Source organism: Felis catus, chromosome X, assembly GCF_018350175.1.
Source record: "Felis catus isolate Fca126 chromosome X, F.catus_Fca126_mat1.0, whole genome shotgun sequence".
Taxonomy (NCBI): domain Eukaryota; kingdom Metazoa; phylum Chordata; class Mammalia; order Carnivora; family Felidae; genus Felis; species Felis catus.
This window is the reverse complement of record NC_058386.1, coordinates 61,465,244-61,486,606: the sequence shown is the minus strand read 5'-3', so window position 1 is coordinate 61,486,606 and position 21,363 is coordinate 61,465,244. Positions and strand designations below refer to the sequence as shown.

The 21,363-nt window shown below is 39.0% G+C and overlaps 1 protein-coding gene across 2 annotated transcripts in view; it reads left to right on the top strand.

The window, feature by feature from the left end:
- The window catches only part of ZDHHC15 (zinc finger DHHC-type palmitoyltransferase 15), a 249,534-nt gene that overhangs the window by 122,451 nt on the left and 105,720 nt on the right, over nt 1–21,363 (top strand). For both annotated transcript variants that reach the window (XM_006943838.4, XM_019823993.2), the window contains exon 3: nt 6,214–6,308. In XM_006943838.4, the coding sequence (XP_006943900.1) occupies nt 6,214–6,308 (95 nt within the window). The remainder of the gene's footprint in view (nt 1–6,213; nt 6,309–21,363) is intronic.

Here is a 21,363-nt window from a genome sequence, read left to right as displayed (position 1 = left end):
AGCCTGTTTCCAATCTCGTTTATTGTACTTTTCATCTTTGATTGATTCTTTTAACTGTTATCTCTGTGGTACAGGTCTCATTGATGTCTTCTTTTCTCAAGCCCAGTGAGTATTCTTATGGTTGTTTCTTTAAATTCTCCATCAGTCACATGATATTATACATGGGAAATCTGATAGACTCCACCAAAAGTCTGCTAGAACTGATACATGAATTCAGCAAAGTTGCAGGATACAAAATCAATGTACAGAAATCAGTTGCATTCTTATACACTAACAATGAAGCAACAGAAAGACAAATAAAGAAACTGATCCCATTCACAATTGCACCAAGAAGCATAAAATACCTAGGAATAAATCTAACCAAAGATGTAAAAGATCTGTATGCTGAAAACTATAGAAAGCTTATGAAGGTAATTGAAGAAGATATAAAGAAATGGAAAGACATTCCGTGCTCATGGATTGGAAGAATAAATATTGTCAAAATGTCAATACTACCCAAAGCTATCTAAACATTCAATGCAATCCCAATCTACATTGCACCAGCATTCTTCTCGAAGCTAGAACAAGCAATTCTAAAATTCATATGGAAACACAAAAGGCCCCGAATAGCCAAAGTAATTTTGAAGAAGACCAAAGCAGGAGGCATCACAATCCCAGACTTTAGCCTCTACTACAAAGCTGTCATCATCAAGACAGCATGGTATTGGCACAAAAACAGACACACAGACCAATGGAATAGAATAGAAACCCCAGAACTAGACCCACAAACGTATGGCCAACTCATCTTTGACAAACCAGGAAAGAACATCCAATGGAAAAAAAGACAGCCTCTTTAACAAATGGTGCTGGGAGAACTGGACAGCAACATGCAGAAGGTTGAAACTAGACCACTTTCTCACACCATTCACAAAAATAAACTCAAAATGGATAAAGGACCTGAATGTGAGACAGGAAACCATCAAAACCCTAGAGGAGAAAGCAGGAAAAGACCTCTCTGACCTCAGCTGTAGCAATCTCTTACTCGACACATCCCCAAAGGCAAGGGAATTAAAAGCAGAAATGAACTAGTGGGACCTCATGAACATAAAAAGCTTCTGCACAGCAAAGGAAACAACCAACAAAACCAGAAGGCAACCAACGGAATGGGAAAAGATATTTGCAAATGACATATCGGACAAAGGGCTAGTATCCAAAATCTATAAAGAGCTCACCAAACTCCACACCCGAAAAACAAATAACCCAGTGAAGAAATGGGCAGAAAACATGAATAGACACTTCTCTAAAGAAGACATCTGGATGGCCAACAGGCACATGAAAAGATGCTCAACTTCTCTCCTCATCAGGGAAACACAAATCAAAACCACACTGAGATATCACCTCACGCCAGTCAGAGTGGCCAAAATGAACAAATCAGGAGACTATAGATGCTGGAGAGGATGTGGAGAAACGGGAACCCTCTTGCACTGTTGTTGGGAATGCAAACTGGTGCAGCCACTCTGGAAAACAGTGTGGAGGTTCCTCAGAAAATTAAAAATAGACCTACCCTATGACCCAGCAATAGCACTGCTAGGAATTTACCCAAGGGATACAGGAGTACTGATGCATAGGGGCAATTGTACCCCAATGTTTATAGCAGCACTCTCAACAATAGCCAAATTGTGGAAAGAGCCTAAATGTCCATCAACTGATGAATGGATAAAGAAATTGTGGTTTATATACACAGTGGAGTACTACATGGCAATGAGAAAGAACGAAATATGGCCCTTTGTAGCAACGTGGATGGAACTGGAGAGTGTGATGCTAAGTGAAATAAGCCATACAGAGGACAGATACCATATGGTTTCACTCTTATGTGAATCCTGAGAAACTTAACAGAAACCCATGGGGGAAGGGAAGAAAAAAAAAGAGGTTAGAGTGGGAGAGAGTCAAAGCATAAGAGACTCTTAAAAACTGAGAACAAACTGAGGGTTGATGGGGGGTGGGAGGGCGGGGAGGGTCGGTGATGGGTATTGAGGAGGGCACCTTTTGGGATGAACAGTGGGTGTTGTATGGAAACCAATTTGACAATAAATTTCATATATTGAAAAAATAAATAAATAAATAAATTCTCCATCAGTCATGTTACTTATATCTGTTTTATTTAGATCTGTGGCCATTGCCTTATCTTGTTCTTTCACTTAGGAGAAATTCTTCTGTCTTGGCAGTCTGTCTATGTCTCTGCCTTTTTCTGTGTGTTAGAAAAGCCAGTTATGTCTCATGCTCCTGAAAGCAATGGCCTTATGAAGAATAGGTCATGTAATGCCAAGGGCCTGTTGCTTCAAGGAATGTCTTTGGTGTGTGCTGCTTGTACTCTGCTGTTGTGTTTTGTCTGCACTTCCTTCAGGCCAGTCTGCAGAGGCTCCCCTTGCCCAGGTGTGTGCAGTATGTGGTCTCTGGTCTGAATGTGGTGAGTCTTAACTAGATGTGCTCCGGTCTGCTTGTGAAATGAAATCTGACAACTCTTCCACCAGAACCGAGGTCCTTCAGAACTTTCTGGCAAGGACATGTGGTGTGGGCAAGAATTTGCGCTGGTTTTCTTGGAGAAAGGCCTGCCATGCCTGAGGCAAGCGTGACTGCAAAGGGCAGTCCCACAAGAGTGCAGCAGTATGGGGCTTGGTGTAAGCACATTAGGCAGCAAGTGTCAGTTCTGTACTGCCTCTTGCAGGTGGCATTGTGTTTATGCTGAAGGGAAGAGGAGGGATAGAGCGCCATTCAAGACTTTTGTTCCTGGAGAGGCGTCTCTGAATGCTGCATCTCAGGGATGTTCTCTGAGTAGAGTAAATAATCTCCCCACTGTGTGCCCACTGTTCTTCAGATTGCTGTTTCCCTGCTGTCCACCGCCAGCTTCTGCCTTCTGTCCAAGAGCAGTACAGTGTCCTCCAGGTTCAATCCCATCCAAGACTGCTGACCTTTAAAACTCCAAGGTTTAAGACCTGCTGGTTTCAAGAACTCATGAAATTAGGCCCACGTCATTTTCCAAGCCAATGGTTTTTGGGGAAACCTTCTTTTGAATCCCCCTATGTGCTCAAAGCTCTCTATCACCCTTCTCTGTGACCACATTTCCCTCCCCTCCACAGCACCCATGATCCTTTTCTCCCCTAAACCATGTCTCTCCATTTCCTACCTTCTTTGATATGGCTTCTTCTCACCCTTTAGCTGTGGAGCTTGTTCTGTCAGTCTTCAGGTCTATTTCTGGTCTCTTTATGATAATTTGATAATTATCTAGTTGTATTCCTGAGATGAGATGAGCTTAGAGTCCACCTACTGCACTGCTATCTTCCCTCTCTCTTCCCCAAGTGAATTTTTATTGTAAAGATGAATAGGCCTCTAGTTCGTGGTGTGATACATATGGAACTTAGAAATCCTCTCTGCCATGCCCTGAAACTGCCAGGGAGATGACAGAGTATAACAGACCCTTGTATGTACCTTAGTTGAATCTGTGCAATGAGTGTTGGAGCAGGTGATGTCCAAGGTCCCTTCTAACCACAGTCTTGTTCACTGTACCACCCCAGCACTTGATCGTAGGATCTGGAGAGCCACAATCCACTGAGTGGCCATGTGGAAGCTTCTAGTGTCCAACCATGAAGCAAGCGTGGAAGAGTTCATGGACAGGGCAATAGCAGGAAAGATGCAGTGGTCAGGTGGTGGGGGGAGGTCTGTGGATTCAGTGTGAGCAGGATCCCCATGCTCCCTTCTCTTAATTGCCCCCCTCATAGCTCCACCCTGCAATACCCTGGCATGAGCATCACCTGAATGGCTCTGTGGAACCTATTGTTCCCCCACAATGGAAAAAAAGCTTTTTTTTTTTTCTTTTTTTTTTAATGTCAGCTTGACAGTGTCTACCAAAGGGCCTATGTTTGGGCAAGGTTTTTTCATTACATTGTTTTTAATAGCAAGAAAAAAGGAAACAACTAATATTTTTCATAAGAAACAGTTTGGTCAAATCACAATTTGATGCAATGAAAACCAGTGCAACATTTTAAATTTATTTATTTTATTTTATTAATTTATTTATTTTTGAGAGAGAGAAGGTGTGAGTGGAGGAGGGGCAGAGGGAGGGGAGAGAGAGACAATCCCAAGCAGGGCCCACACTGTCAGTGCAGAGCCCGATGCCAGGCTTAAACCCATGAACCGTGAGATCATGTCCTGAGCCACCCAGGTGCCCCCCCCCTGCAACATTTGTTTGTAGGAGAATGAGGAAGCTCACTCTTTCCAAGTTATAGTAAGTAGAATTATTTCCAACTTAGAGAAAATGAAAAAGAAATCAGTGCAAAACTGTGCAAAACAGTGCAAATACTTCTATTTGTGTGGGGGGAAAAACCACCCTGTTTCAGTACTTCCATATGTTTAAAATCTAAAAGGGTACAGGATGAACTCATGAAATTGTGACATTTGTTGCTTTCAGGAGGGAAACTTGGTGGCTGAGAGACAGGGACAGAGGGGAGATTTTTCCTGTGTACCACTTTATACCTTCAAATTTTGAATGTTGTGAATGTATTGCTTTTCAAAAGACATACAATAAAAATTTTTAAATATTATAAAAATTCCATATGCATGTTGTCTTCATAGATTTATATAAACATGAAAATCAGAAGATCTGAATGATACATGCCAAATAATAAATGGGTATTATGCCTTAGGATGGGGAAGTAGAAGGTAGATGTATGTGTACAGTGAACTTTTATGTTTTACTTTAAATTGCTTGAATTTGAAAGTGAGATTTCTGGGGCGCCTGGGTGGCGCAGTCAGTTAAGCGTCCGACTTCAGCCAGGTCACGATCTCGTGGTCCCTGAGTTCGAGCCCCGCGTCGGGCTCTGGGCTGATGGCTCGGAGCCTGGAGCCTGTTTCCGATTCTGTGTCTCCCTCTCTCTCTCTGCCCCTCCCCCGTTCATGCTCTGTCTCTCTCTGTCCCAAAAAATAAATAAACGTTGAAAAAAATTTTTTTAAAAAAAGAAAGTGAGATTTCTTAATGACACAAATTAAGCACATAAAAAGGGTATTGAACACAAGACAAGGAGCACTGGGCTCAGAGTACAGCTTTTTCAATTTAGTCATAAATGTGTGAGAGGCTTACCCATATTAACTTGGTCTTGAGGCATCATTCCCTTGAGTCTTTCTTGAGTCCTTGCAATGCAAGGCTCACAATGAAACAGTAAACTGGCCATGAGTCTTATAATGAATGACCTTTGTGAAGAATACTGAAATTTCTGATATCAGAACTATCCAGGAGGCAACGAGTATAAAAAATTAAACAGTGAAAAGCCACTTTTACAGCTGTCACAAAGATACAACTGATATTTCAAAACTATATAATCTGAAGATACTGTCATGTTTTATTAGTTTAACAAAGTTGAAAGTGCTGTTTACATAATGACTTTAACAATGTTGATGTTGTAAGTGAAAGTTCACTGTGATTTTTATACTAAGTTTATTGGTATTTTTATGTAAAATTAGGACTGCAGATTATTCCCCCACCAGTCTTAGTCCAAGGATGTGACCCTAACCAGATGCAATTATGCAGTCATGTGGAACCTTCCTTTCTAGTGCTGAAAAAGAAAAGGTCTCTAATTATTGGCTTCAATAAATATGAATCCATACTACTTCTTTAAAAAGTGTGTATTCTTTGAGGCTACTGAAAAGAATTTGTGATTTACAGTCAGTAACCCTGTGTTTAAGATCTGAATACATTATATAATAGCTGTGTCACTTTGCATAACCAACCACTCCTGATAGTTAATCAACTGTCCCTATCCTACTTCCTATCTCACAAAGTTATTGAAACAATAAAATGAGATAATATGAAATGGCGTTGTAAACTGTAGTGTTGTGCAAATAATATCATTATCATCTTTTAGCACCTACAGTGGCAGAGATAATGATAAGTGGTGATGGTAACTTCCCTCACATTGTTATAAAGAAAATTTCCCCTTTAGTTTTAGAATCACATGGTAACTTTTAAAACATGAAACTTCCAGAAAGTGTCATTAAAAATTTGGCACTACATCTTGTTTCTGTCACTTCATGGGAAAAAGTTAAGAATTAAAATTTTATAAGAGTACTAGAAAATACTTGGTAATAGGAAAACAACATTTGTTGTTTAGTTTTATGTCTTTCAGAACTCTTAGGAATGGACAAAAAATAGTGTAAACACTGATTTTTTCTCTTAAATTTCAGTTATCTACCTCATATTCTACCATGCCATCTTTGTGTTCTTTACCTGGACCTACTGGAAGTCTATATTTACACTTCCACAACAGCCAAACCAGAAGGTAAGAATACTGGTTACTCCATAAAGACTAAAGACAGAGGAAAGTAGAAATGTCAAAAACAAAACAAAACAAACAAAAACAAAAAGAGATTTTGGGGCGCCTGGGTGGCTCAGTCGGTTAAGCGTCCGACTTTGCCTCAGGTCATGATCTCGCGGTCCGTGGGTTCAGGCCCTGCGTCGGGCTCTGTGCTGACAAGCTCAGAACCTGGAGCCTGTTTCGAATTCTCTGTATCCCTCTTTCTCTGACCCTCCACTGTTCAAGCTCTCTCTCTCTCTCTCTCTCTCTCTCTGTCTCAAAAATAAATAAACGTTAAACAAAAGAGATTTTTTAAAAAAGCAAATAATTTTCCATTACAAAAGAGATTCAGAGTAATATTTAAAAAGGACTCTTAGTGATTAAGGTAAATGATAGTCTATTGAAGGATAGTCTATTGCAAGATCACTGACCATAGATACCTTGAAGACTAAGAAACCATTATCTGAACTGGTGATAAAATTGAAAAGCAAGAACAACTTGGATACTGAGGACTCATCTATTTCAATTTTGTAAAACTGTATAATATTAGAACCCAGTGATATTCTGGAAGACAACTCCTAGAAAAAAATTACAATAGTTAAATTATTATTGTCAAACTGTACTCCCTTGAACCAAAGTGTTTCATGCAGTATTTGAGAAGGTTAATCAAAGAGTTTATAACTGTATCAGACATTTATACTGTGACTACTATAAAACAAGTTAGGTTGTAAAGTAGAAAAAAAGGAATGATGAAAGATATTTAAACAGCTTCCAAACATTAGGAAAAATACGGATATAAATTTCTCCACTTATGGAACCAAAATGGTACACAAGAAAAATGAAATTAAATACAAATGAAAACAGTAATAGAAGAATTGAGAAACATAAGAGATATAGGATATATAGAAAATAAATGGCAGCAGTCCTTCCTTATGAGTAATTATTTGAAATATAAATGGATTAAACCATCTAACTAAAAGGCAAAAATTGACAAATAAATAAACATTATCATCTATTTTTTAAATTTTATCCTTTTTAAATTTTTAATTCCAGTATAGTTAACATACAGTGTAATATTAGTTTCAGATGCACAAAATTTAGTGAGTCAGCACTTACCTACAACACATGGTGCTCATCAGGAAAAGTGCACTCCTTAATCCCCATCACCTATTTAACCAATCCCCCCACCTACCTCCCCTCTGGTGACCATGAGTTTGTTCTCTATTAAGAACTTGTTTCTTGTTTGTCTCTCTCATTTTTTTTCCTTTGTTCATTTGCTTAGTTTCTTAAATTTCACATATGAGTGAAATCATATGGCATTTGTCTTTCTCTGACTGACTTATTTTACTTAACATTATATTCTCTAGCTCCATCCATGTTGTTGCAACAACATATTGCAACATATTATATGCAACAACATATAACATATGCAACATATAACTTATATAACATATATATGTTGCAATATAACTGAATAATATTCCAGTATATATATATATATATATATATATATATATATATATATATATATATATATATATATATTATGTTAATAATACACATACCACATCTTATTTATCCATTCATCTGTCAATGGACACTTCGGCTGATGCCATATTTGGCAATTATAGAAAAAAATGCAATAAACATAGGGGTGTATATAATCTCTTGAATTTGAGTTTTTGTATTCTTTGGGTATATACCCAGTAGCATGATGACTGGATCTAGGATAGGTCTAGTTTTATTTTTTTTAATGTTTATTTATTTATTTTGAGAGAGAGAGAGAGAGAGAGAGAGAGAGGGAGAGAGAGAGAATGCACACAAGTGGGGGAAGAGCAGAGAGAAAGGGAGAGAGAGAATCCCAAGCAGGCTCCACCCTCAACACAGAGCCGACACAGGGCTTGATCTCACGACCATATCATGACCTGAGCCAAAATCAAGATAAAAAATTCAACCAACTGAGCCACTCAGGCAGCCCTGATATTGTCATTTTAAATTTTAACTATTCTAGAGGCACTTGGGTGGCTCAGTCAGTTAAGCAACTGACTTGGTTCAGGTCATGATCTCACAGCTCATGGGTTGGAGCCCCATGTCAGGCTCTGTGCTGACAGTTCAGAGCCTGGAGCCTGTTTCAGATTATGTGTCTCCTTCTCTCTCTCTCTGCCCCTCACCAACTTATTCTCTCTCTCTCTCTCTCTCTCTCTCTCAAAAATAAACATTACAAAAATTAAAAATAAATAAATTTTAACTATTCTAGTTATTAATATAAAATTTTAAACAATTCTTTTTAATTTTGATAATTAAAAGTAACACTTGGAGAAACCCTTTAATTTGGGGGCTGTCCTTGAGAATATAACTTTTGTGTGGCATACTGAACCTGCTTGAAAGACAAAATTGTTACTGCTAATATGTGATGAAAACTTTGTGGTTATTCAATAAGTTAGTTTGGGTTTGGAATAAGATGTAATGCCTGGATTCCCTATTTCTGGCACTAACCAAGCCTTTTTGAGGATTAGAATGCAATGAGCTAGTAAACACATTTTAGGTGGACAATTGGTGGTAGACTGGAATGTATTTGGTATTAGAGAAATTAATATCATGGCTATCAAATAGGCCCCCAAAACTCCTCTTTTCTTTTTAGCAATTAAAAATGTTGAAAATGTGGTCTTAAATGTTAGACATTTGCAGTTCTTATCTGAATCTTATCATCATCCCACCCAGTTTAGGCCTACAAAATTCCCAACCACTCAGCCTTTCTAGTTACCTATAAGCTTTCTAAATAGTGTGAAGGAGGCAATTTTTGTCCAGCTAAAATTTACATAATATAAAATTCCATTGTTTCAAATGTTTATATATTTTGAAAGAGTTTGTGTGTGTGTGAGCTGGGGGAGGGACAGAGAGACAATCCCAAGCAGTCTCTGTGCTGACAGAGTGAGCTGACATGGGGCTCTATCCCATGACCTTGAGATCATGACCTGAGCTGAAATCAAGTCAGACACTTAACTGACTGAGCCACCCCAGCATTCCTAAAATTCCATTTTAAAGTGTACATTTCATAATGTATAATTAAGTGGTATTTAGTATATTCACAGTGTTGTTCAGCCATCACCACTATCTAGTTCCAGAATATTTTCATCACTTCAAAAGGAAACCCTATATGCATTAAACAATAGTTCCCTCTTTTCCCCATCCCCAGATCCTGGCAACCATTAATATACTTTCTATCTCATTAGATTTCCTTCCTTTCTGGATATTGCATATAAATGATATCAAACAATATGTAGTCTTTGGGGTCTGGTGTCTTTCTGTTAGCATGTTTCCAAGGTTCATTCATGCTGTGGCATGTATTAGAATGCATTCTTGTTATGCCTGAACAATATTCCATTTATGGACATACCACATTTGGTTTATCCATTCATCTTCTTAAAAATTTTTTTTAGCGTTTGTTCCTTTTTGAGAGACAGAGAGAGACAGTGTGAGTGGGGGAGAGGCAGAGAGAGAGGGAGACACAGAATCCAAAGCAGGCTCCAGTCTCTGAGCTGTCAGCACAGAACCCGACGTGGGGCTCAGACTCACGACTCAAGATCATGACCTGAGCCAGTCAGACGCCCAACTGACTGAGCCACCCAGGCGGCCCTATCCATTCATCTTTTGATGGATATCTTGGGTCTTTCCATCTTTTGGCTATAGTGAATAGTGCTCTATGAACGATTGTGTATAACTCTTTGTTTGAACATCTGTTTTCAATTCGAGTATATACCTAAGAATAGTATTGCTAGGTCACATGATAATTTTATGTTTAACTGTATGAGAAACTGAAAAACTGTTTTCCACACCAGCTGTACCATTTTACATTCCCAGTATCAATGTATGAGGATTCAGAGTTTCCCACATCCACATTAACATTCATTCTTTTCTCTTTTCTTTTCTTTTTCTCTCTCCCTCTCTCTCTCTCTCCCTCTCTCTCTCTCTCTCCCTCTCTCTCTCTCTCCCTCTCTCTCTCCCTCTCCCTCTCCCTCTCTCTCTCTCTCTATTTCTTTCCATATGTATGTATATTTTGGACTTCTTGGTAGGTGTGAAGTAGTATCTCACTGTAGTCTTTATTTACATTTCTCTATGACTAATGATGTCAATCATCTTTCCATGTGCTTGTTGGCTATTCATATATATTCTTCATTTATTAGTTGGGTTGTTTGTCTTTTTGTTCTTGAGTTGTAAGAATCTTTATATATTTTGGATACTTGACATTTATCAGGTATGTAATTTGTGAATATTTTCCCCTGTTCCATAGGTTGTCTCTTCACTCTGTTGGTAGTGTTTTGATGCCCAGAAGCTTTAAATTTTGAAGTAATCCAATTTATCTACTTTTACTTCTGTTGTCTCTGCTTTTGATGTCATATCCAAAAGATGATTGCCAGATCCAATGTCATGAAATTTATTCCCTATGTTTTCTTCTAAGGGTTTTGTGGTTTTAGCTTTTTATGTGTAGATACTTAATCCATTTGAGCTAATTTTTGTATATCATTTAAGTTAAGGATCCAGCTTTATTATGTTGCATGTGCATGTACAGTTTTGCTAGGACCATTTGTTGAAAAGACCATTTTTTCCCATTGAATGGTCTTGACACTCTTTTCAAAAATCATCTTACCACATATGTGAGGGTTTGTTTGTGGGCTCCTACTTCTACTCCATTAGTCTTTGTGTCTGTACCACACTGTTGTGAATCTTGTATCTTTGTACTAAGTTTAGAAATAAATAAGTGAGACAAGAGAGTTTGTTCTTTTTCAGGATTATTTTGGCTATTTGGGGTTCCTTGAGATTTCATATGAATTTTAAGATGGAATTTTCTATTTATACAGAAAAGTATCACTGGAATTTTGATAGAGATTGCATCAAATTTGCAGACTACTTTGGGTGGTAACAATATTCTTAACGATATTAACTTTTCTGATCCATGAACATGAGATGTCTTTCCATTTATTTGTATCTAATTATTTTTAGCAACAGTTTTTAGTTTTCAGTGTACAAGATTTTCACCTCATTGATGAAGTTTATTCCTAAGTATTTTATTCTTTTTCATAATATTGTAAATGTAGTTGTTTTCTTAATTTTTATGATTATTCATTGCTAACATATGGAAATACAGCTGATTGTTGTGTGTTGATTTTGTATCCTACAATTTCGCTGGCTTTAACATATTCTAACAGGTTTTGGTGGAGGAATCTTTAGGGTTTCTACAATATAAGATCATACTATCTATGAACAGAGGTAATTTTACTCTTTTCTATCCAATTTGGATGCCTTTGATTTTTTTTTTTCTTGCCTCCTTGCACTGGTTAGAGAAAGTGTTCCTCTCTTCTCTGTTATTTTTTTTAAGATTCTGAGAAGGGCTTATGTTATTTCTTCTTCTAATTGAATTTATCTGTGAAATCATCTTGTCCTGAGATTTTCATTATTGATTGCTTTTTGATTATTAAATGTCTTAACTTATTTTAGGTATATTCATTGGGTTTTTTCTTCTTGATTCAGTTTTGGTACTTTTTGTATTTCTAGGAATTTTCCTGTTTTACCTAGGTTTCTAATTTCTTGGCACACAATTCTTATACTGTTTTCGTATAATTATTTCTGTTTCTGTAAGGTCTGTAGTAATGTAACACTTTCATTTCTGACATTAGTAATTTCTCTCTCTCTCTCTCTCTCTCTCTCTCTCTCTCTCTCTCTCTTTTCCATTTAGCTAAAAATTGCTTAAATTTGTCGATCTTTTCAAAGTCACAATTTTGGTGGTATTGTCTTATTGATTATTTCTACTGTTTATTCCTCATTTGTTTTTATCCCTGCTCCAATGCTATTTACCACTGCAAATCTTGGGGTTAGATTGCTCTTCATTTCTGTTTTTTTAAATGTTTTATTTATTTTGAGAGAGAGAGAGACAGAGACAGAGACAGTGCAAGCGGGGGAGGGGCAGAGAGAGAGTGAGACACAGAATCCAAAGCAAGCTCCAGGCTCTGGGCTGTCAACACAGAACGTGACGCAGGGCTGGAACTCAACGAACTGCGAGATCATGATATGAGCTGAAGTTGGATGCTAAAAGTGCTGAGCCACCCAGGTGCCCTGCTCTTCATTTTCTGATTCCTTAAGATGTAAAGAATATTGAATTGATATTATTCCTTTTATTATATAGTTATTTATAGCTAAAAACTTTCCTCTGAACACTGCTTTATTGCATCCTATAATTTTTGGCATGTTGTTTTCTCATTTTAATTTATCTCAAAGTATTTTTTAAATGTCTCTGGTGATTTTTTATTAATTCATTAGTTGTTTAAGAGTGTGTTGTTCAATTCCACAAATTTGTGGATTTAAAGTTTTACTTCAGTTATTGATTTCTTTCATTCCACTGAAGTCAGGGATTGTGTGATTACAGTTCTTTTTAATTTATTTAGATTGTTTTGCGTCCTAATCTATGGTCTATACTGGAGGGTGTCCTGTGTGCTTATAGGAAGAATGTGTATTCTACTAACTTTGGGTGGAGTGTTATATATAGGTGCGTTGCATCTAGTTGGTTTACAGTGTTATGAAATCCTCCATTCTTTATTGTTCTTCTGTCTAGATGTTCTATCTATTATTGAAAATGGGTGTTTGAAATCTTCAGTTATTATTGTAGAACTGTGTAATTTTCCTTCAATTCTATCAGTTTTACTTTTTTTTTTAAAGGGATCATCTCTGTAAGAGTTGATATTTATTTTTTTTATATGAAATTTATTGACAAATTGGTTTCCATACAACACCCAGTGCTCATCCCAAAAGGTGCCCTCCTCAATACCCATCACCCACCCTCTCCTCCCTCCCACCCCCCTTCAACCCTCAGTTTGTTGTCAGTTTTTAAGAGTCTCTTATGCTTTGGCTCTCTCCCACTCTAACCTGTTTTTTTTTTTTCTTCCCCTCCCCCATGGGTTCCTGTAAAGTTTCTCAGGGTCCACATAAGAGTGAAACCATATGGTATCTGTCTTTCTCTGTATGGCTTATTTCACTTAGCATCACACTCTCCAGTTCCATCCACGTTGCTACAAAAGGCCATATTTCATTTTTTCTCATTGCCACGTAATATTCCATTGTGTATATAAACCACAATTTCTTTATCCATTCATCAGTTGATGGACATTTAGGCTCTTTCCATAATTTGGCTATTGTTGAGAGTGCTGCTATGAACATTGGGGTACAAGTGGCCCTATGCATCAGTACTCCTGTATCCCTTGGATAAATTCCTAGCAGTGCTATTGCTGGGTCATAGGGTAGGTCTATTTTTAATTTTCTGAGGAACCTCCACACTGCTTTCCAGAGCGGCTGCACCAATTTGCATTCCCACCAACAGTGCAAGAGGGATCCCGTTTCTCCACAGCCTCTCCAGCATCTAGAGTCTCCTGATTTGTTCATTTTGGCCACTCTGACTGGCGTGAGGTGATACCTGAGTGTGGTTTTGATTTGTATTTCCCTGATAAGGAGCGACGCTGAACATCTTTTCATGTGCCTGTTGGCCATCCGGATGTCTTCTTTAGAGAAGTGTCTATTCATGTTTTCTGCCCATTTCTTCACTGGGTTATTTGTTTTTCGGGTGTGGAGTTTGGTGAGCTCTTTATAGATTTTGGATACTAGCCCTTTGTCCGATATGTCGTTTGCGAAAATCTTTTCCCATTCCGTTGGTTGCCTTTTAGTTTTGTTGGTTGTTTCCTTTGCTGTGCAGAAGCTTTTTATCTTCATAAGGTCCCAGTAATTCACTTTTGATTTTACTTCCCTTGCCTTTGGGGATGTGTCGAGTAAGAGATTGCTACGGCTGAGGTCAGAGAGGTCTTTTCCTGCTTTCTCCTCTAAGGTTTTGATGGTTTCCTGTCTCACATTTAGGTCCTTTATCCATTTTGAGTTTATTTTTGTGAATGGTGTGAGAAAGTGGTCTAGTTTCAACCTTCTGCATGTTGCTGTCCAGTTCTCCCAGCACCATTTGTTAAAGAGGCTGTCTTTTTTCCATTGGATGTTCTTTCCTGCTTTGTCAAAGATGAGTTGGCCATACGTTTGTGGGTCCAGTTCTGGGGTTTCTATTCTATTCCATTGGTCTATGTGTCTGTTTTTGTGCCAATACCATGCTGTCTTGATGATGACAGCTTTGTAGTAGAGGCTAAAGTGTGGGATTGTGATGCCTCCTGCTTTGGTCTTCTTCTTCAAAATTCCTTTGGCTATTCGGGGCCTTTTGTGGTTCCATATGAATTTTAGGATTGCTTGTTCTAGTTTCGAGAAGAATGCTGGTGCAATTTTGATTGGGATTGCATTGAATGTGTAGATAGCTTTGGGTAGTATTGACATTTTAACAATATTTATTTTTCCAATCCATGAGGAGGGAATGTCTTCCCATTTCTTTAAGTCTTCTTCAATTACCTTCATACGCTTCTATAGTTTTCAGCATACAGATCCTTTACATCTTTGGTTAGATTTATTCCTAGGTATTTTATGTTTTTGGTGCAGTTGTGAATGGGAACAGTTTCTTTATTTGTCTTTCTGTTGCTTCATTGTTAGTGTATAAGAATGCAACTGATTTCTGTACATTGATTTTGTATCCTGCAACTTTGCTGAATTCCTGTATCAGTTCTAGCAGACTTTTGGTGGAGTCTATCGGATTTTCCATGTATAATATCATGTCATCTGCAAAAAGCGAAAGCTTCACTTCATCTTTGCCAATTTTGATGCCTTTGATTTCCTTTTGTTGTCTGATTGCTGATGCTAGAACTTCCAGCACTATGTTAACAGCGGTGAGAGTGGGCATCCCTGTCGCGTTCCTGATCTCAGGGAAAAAGCTCTCAGTTTTTCCCCGTTGAGGATGATGTTAGCTGTGGGCTTTTCATAAATGGCTTTTATGATCTTTAAGTATGTTCCTTCTATCCCGACTTTCTCAAGGGTTTTTATTAAGAAAGGGTGCTGGATTTTGTCAAAGGCCTTTTCTGCATCGATTGACAGGATCATATGGTTCTTCTCTTTTTTTTTTTTGTTAATGTGATGTATCACGTTGATTGATTTGCGAATGTTGAAACAGCCCTGCATCCCAGGAATGAATCCCACTGGATCATGGTGAATAATTCTTTTTATATGCTGTTGAATTCGATTTGCTAGTATCTTATTGATAATTTTTGCATCCATATTCATCAGGGATATTGGCCTGTAGTTCTCTTTTTTTACTGGGTCTCTGTCTGGTTTAGGAATCAAAGTAATACTGGCTTCATAGAATGAGTCTGGAAGTTTTCCTTCCCTTTCTATTTCTTGGAATAGCTTGAGAAGGATAGGTATTATCTCTGCTTTAAACGTCTGGTAGAACTCCCCTGGGAAGCCTTCTGGTCCTGGACTCTTATTTGTTGGGAGATTTTTGATAACCGATTCAATTTCTTCGCTGGTTTGGGTTTGTTCAAGCTTTCTATTTCCTCCTGATTGAGTTTTGGAAGAGTGTGGGTGTTTAGGAATTTGTCCATTTCTTCCAGGTTGTCCAATTTGTTGGCATATAATTTTTCATAGTATTCCCTGATAATTGTTTGTATCTCTGAGGGATTGGTTGTAATAATTCCATTTTCATTTATGATTTTATCCATTTGGGTCATCTCCCTTTTCTTTTTGAGAAGCCTGGCTAGAGGTTTGTCAATTTTGTTTAATTTTTTCAAAAAACCAACTCTTGGTTTCGTTGATCTGCTCTACAGTTTTTTTAGATTCTATATTGTTTATTTCTGCTCTGATCTTTATTATTTCTCTTCTTCTGCTGGGTTTAGGCTGCCTTTGCTGTTCTGCTTCTAGTTCCTTTAGGTGTGCTGTTAGATTTTGTATTTGGGATTTTTCTTGTTTCTTGAGATAGGCCTGGATGGCAATGTATTTTCCTCTCAGGACTGCCTTCGCTGCATCCCAAAGCGTTTGGATTGTTGTATTTTCATTTTCATTTGTTTCCATATATTTTTTAATTTCTTCTCTAATTGCCTGGTTGATCCACTCATTCGTTAGTAGGGTGTTCATTAACCTCCATGCTTTTGGAGGTTTTCCACACTTTTTCCTGTGGTTGATTTCAAGCTTCATAACATTGTGGTCTGAAAGTATGCATGGTATAATTTCTATTCTTGTAAACTTATGAAGGGCTGTTTTGTGACCCAGTATATGATCTATCTTGGAGAATGTTCCATGTGCACTCGAGAAGAAAGTATATTCTGTTGCTTTGGGATGCAGAGTTCTAAATATATCTGTCAAGTCCCTCTGATCCAATGTGTCATTCAGGGCCCTTGTTTCTTTATTGACCGTGTGTCTAGATGATCTATCCATTTCTGTAAGTGGGGTGTTAAAGTCCCCTGCAATTACCACATTCTTATCAATAAGGTTGCTTATGTTTATGAGTAATTGTTTTATATATTTGGGGGCTCCGGTGTTCGGCGCATAGACATTTATAATTGTTAGCTCTTCCTGATGGATAGACCCTGTAACTATTATATAATGTCCTTCTTCATCTCTTGTTACAGCCTTTAATTTAAAGTCTAGTTTGTCTGATATAAGTATGGCTACTCCAGCTTTCTTTTGGCTTCCGGTAGCATGATAAATAGTTCTCCATCCCCTCACTCCCAATCTAAAGGTGTCCTCAGGTCTAAAATGAGTCTCTTGTAGACAGAAAATAGATGGGTCTTGTTTTTTTATCCATTCTGATACACTATGTCTTTTGGTTGGCACATTTAATCCATTTACATTCAGTGTTATTATAGAAAGATACGGGTTTAGAGTCATTGTGATGTCTGTATGTTTTATGCTTGTAGTGATGTCTCTGGTACTTTGTCTCACAGGGTCCCCCTTAGGATCTCTTGTAGGGCTGGTTTAGTGGTGACAAATTCCTTCAGTTTTTGTTTGTTTGGGAAGACCTTTATCTCTCCTTCTATTCTAAATGACAGACTTGCGGGATAAAGGATTCTTGGCTGCATATTTTTTCTGTCTACCACCCTGAAAATCTCGTGCCAATTCTTTCTGGCCTGCCAAGTTTCAAAAAAGAGATCAGTCACGAATCTTATAGGTCTCCCTTTATAAGTTAGGACACGTTTACCCCTTGCTGCTTTCAGAATTTTCTCTTTATCCTTGTATTTTGCCAGTTTCACTATTATATGTCGTGCAGAAGATCAATTCAAGTTACGTCTGAAGGGAGTTCTCTGTGCCTCTTGAATTTCAATGCTTTTTTCCTTCCCCAGTTCAGGGAAGTTCTCAGCTATAATTTCTTCAAGTACCCCTTCAGCACCTTTCCCTCTCTCTTCCTCCTCTGGGATACCAATTATGCGTATATTATTTCTTTTTAGTGTATCACTTAGTTCTCTAATTTTCCTCTCATACTCCTGGATTTTTTTATCTCTCTTTTTCTCAGCTTCCTCTTTTTCCATAACTTTATCTTCTAGTTCACCTATTCTCTCCTCTGCCTCTTCCATCCGAGCCGTGGTGGTTTCCATTTTGTTTTGCATTTCATTTAAAGCGTTTTTCAGCTCCTCGTGACTGTTCCTTAGTCCCTTGATCTCTGTAGCAAGAGATTCTCTGCTGTCCTGTATACTCTTTTAAAGCCCAGCGATTAATTTTATGACTATTATTCTAAATTCACTTTCTGTTATATTATTTAAATCCTTTTTGATCAGCTCATTAGCTGTTGTTATTTTCTGGAGATTCTTCTGAGGGGAATTCTTCCGCTTGGTCATTTTGGATAGTCCCTGGTGTGGTGAGGACCTGCAGGGCACTTCCCCTGTGCTGTGGTGTATAACTGGAGTTGGTGGGTGGGGCCCCCGTCTGACCTGATGTCTGCCCCCAGCCCACCGCTGGGGCCACAGTCAGACTGGTGTGTGCCTTCTCTTCCCCTCTCCTAGGGGCAGGATTTACTGTGGGGTGGCGTGGCCCATCTGGGCTACTTGCAGACTGCCAGCTTGTGGTTCTGGGGATCTGGAGTATTAGCTGGGGTGGATAGGCAAGGTGCACAGGGGCAGGAGGGGCAGGCTTAGCTCGCTTCTCCTTAGGTGATCCACTTCAGGAGGGGCCCTGTGGCAGTGGGAGGGAGTCAGATCCGCTGCCGGAGGTTTGGCTCCGCAGAAGCACAGAGTTGGGTGTTTGCGGGGAGTGAGCAGTTTCCCTGGCAGGAACAGGTTCCCTTTGGGATTTTGGCTGGGGGATGGGCGGGGGAGATGGCGCTGGCAAGCGCCTTTGTTCCCCACCAAACTCAGCTATGTCGTCCAGGGGCTCAGCAGCTCTCCCTCCCTTTTTCTTCCAGCCTTCCCGCTTTCTGAGCAGAGCTGTTAACTTATGACCTCCCAGACGCTAGGTCGCGCTTGCTGTCGGAGCACAGTCCGTCAGGCCCCTCCGCTTTTGCAAGCCAGACTCAGGGACTCTGCTTGGCCAGCGAGCCGCCCCTCCACCCTGGCTCCCTACCGCCAGTCCGTGGAGCATGCACCGCCTCGCCGCCCTTCCTACCCTCTTCCGTGGTCCTCTCATCTGTGCTTGGGTCTGGCGACTCCGTTCTGCTAATCCTCTGGCGGTTTTCTGGGTTATTTTGGCAGGTGTATGTGGAATCTAAGTGATCAGCAGGACGCGCGGTGAGCCCAGCGTCCTCCTACGCTGCCATCTTCCCTCGAACCCCGGAAATCTTTCCACTTATTTGCATCTTCCACATTTTGTTTCATCATTGTTTTATAGTTTTTGTCCTACATTTCCTTCAACTCTTTGGTTAAATTTATTCCTAAGTATTTTATTCTATTTTTTTCTAGCATCACTTATTTTATTTTATACTTTGTTTTATTTTTTATTTTTTAAGATAACTTATTGTCAAATTGGTTTCCATACAACATGCAGTGCTCACCCCAACAAATGGTCTCCTCCCTGCCCATCAAGCACTTTCCCATCTCCCCCACCCATCTACCCTTCATTTGTTCTCAGTCCTTAAGAGTCTCTTATGGTTTGCCTCCCTCCCTCTCTGTAACTTTTTTTCCCCCACCCCTTCCCCCATGGTCTTCTGTTAAGTTTCTCAAATTCAACATATGAGGGAAAACATATGGCATCTGTCTTTCTCTGCCTGGCTTATTTCACTTAGCATAATACTTTCCATTTCCATCCACATTGCTGCAAAAGGCCATATTTCATTCTTTCTCATTACCAAGTGGTATTTCATTGTATATATAAACCACATCTTTTTTTTCCAATATATGAAATTTATTGTCAAGTTGGTTTCCATACAATACCCAGTGCTCATTCCAAAAGGTGCCCTCCTCAATACCTATCACCCACCCCCCATCAACCCTCAGTTTGTTCTCAGGTTTTAAGAGTCTCTTATGCTTTGGCTCTCTCCCACTCTAACCTCTTTTTTTTTTCCTTCCCCTCCCCCATGGGTTTCTGTTAAGTTTCTCAGGATCCACATAAGAGTGAAACCATATGGTATCTGTCTTTCTCTCTATGGCTTATTTCACTTAGCATCACACTCTCCAGTTCCATCCACGTTGCTACAAAGAGCCATATTTCGTTCTTTCTCATTGCCCTGTAGTACTCCATTGTGTATATAAACCACAATTTCTTTATCCCTTCATCAGTTGATGGACATTTAGGCTCTTTCCACAATTTGGCTATTGTTGAGAGTGCTGCTATAAACATTGGGGTACCCAATGATGCCCCTATGCATCAGTACTCCTGTATCCCTTGGGTAAATTCCTAGCAGTGTTATTGCTGGGTCATAGAGTAGGTCTATTTTTAATTTTCTGAGGAACCTGCACACTGCTTTCCAGAGTGGCTGCACCAGTTTGCATTCCCAACAACACTGCAAGAGGGTTCCGTTTCTCCACATCCTCTCCAGCATCTATAGTCTGATTTGTTCATTTTGCCACCCTGACTGGCGTGAGGTGATATCTCAGTGTTGTTTTGATTTGTATTTCCCTGATACGGAGTGACGTTGAGCATCTTTTCATGTGTCTGTTGGCCATCTGGATGTCTTCTTTAGAGAAATGTCTATTCATGTCTTTTGCCCATTTCTTCACTGGATTGTGTGTTTTTTGGGTGTGGAGTTTGGTGAGTTCTTTATAAGTTTTGGATACTAGCCCTTTGTCCGATATGTCATTTGCAAATATCTTTTCCCATTCCGTTGGTTGCCTTTTAGTTTTGTTGATTGTTTCTTTTGCAGTGCAGAAGCTTTTTATCTTCATGAGGTCCCAATAGTTCATTTTTGCTTTTAATTCCCTTGCCCTTGGGGATGTGTCAAGTAAGAAATTGCTTCAGCTGAGTTCAGAGAGGTTTTTTCCTGCTTTCTCCTCTAGGGTTTTGTTGGTTTCCTGTCTCACATTCAGGTCCTTCATCCATTTTGAGCATATTTTTTTTTGTGTATGGTGTCAGAAAGTGGTCTAGTTTCATTCTTCTGCATGTTGCTGTCCAGTTCTCCCAGCACCATTTGTTAAAGAGACTGTCATTTTTCCATTGGATACTCTTTCCTGCTTTGTCAAAGATTAGTTGGCCATACTTTTGTGGGTCCATTTCTGGAGTCTCTATTCTATTCCATTGGTCTATATGTCTGTGTTTGTGCCAATATCATGCTGTCTTAATGATGACAGCTTTGTAGTAGAGGCTAAAGTCTGGGATTGTGATGCCTTCTGCTTTGGTTTTCTTCTTCAATATTACTTTGGCCATGTGGGGTCTTTTGTGGTTCCATATGAATTTTAGGATTGCTTGTTCTAGCTTCGAGAAGAATGCTGGTGCAATTTTGATTGGGATTGCATTGTGTGTGTAGATATCTTCAGGTAGTATTGACATTTTAACAATATGTATTCTTCCAATCCGTGAGCATGGAATGTTTTTCCATTTCTTTATATCTTCTTCAATTTCCTTCATAAGCTTTCTATAAGTTTTCAGCATACAGATCTTTTACATCTGGTTAGATTTATCCCCAGGTATTTTATGGTTCTTGGTGCAATTGTGAATGGGATCAGTTTCTTTATTTGTCTTTCTGTTGCTTCAGTTTTGGTGTATAAAACTGCAACCT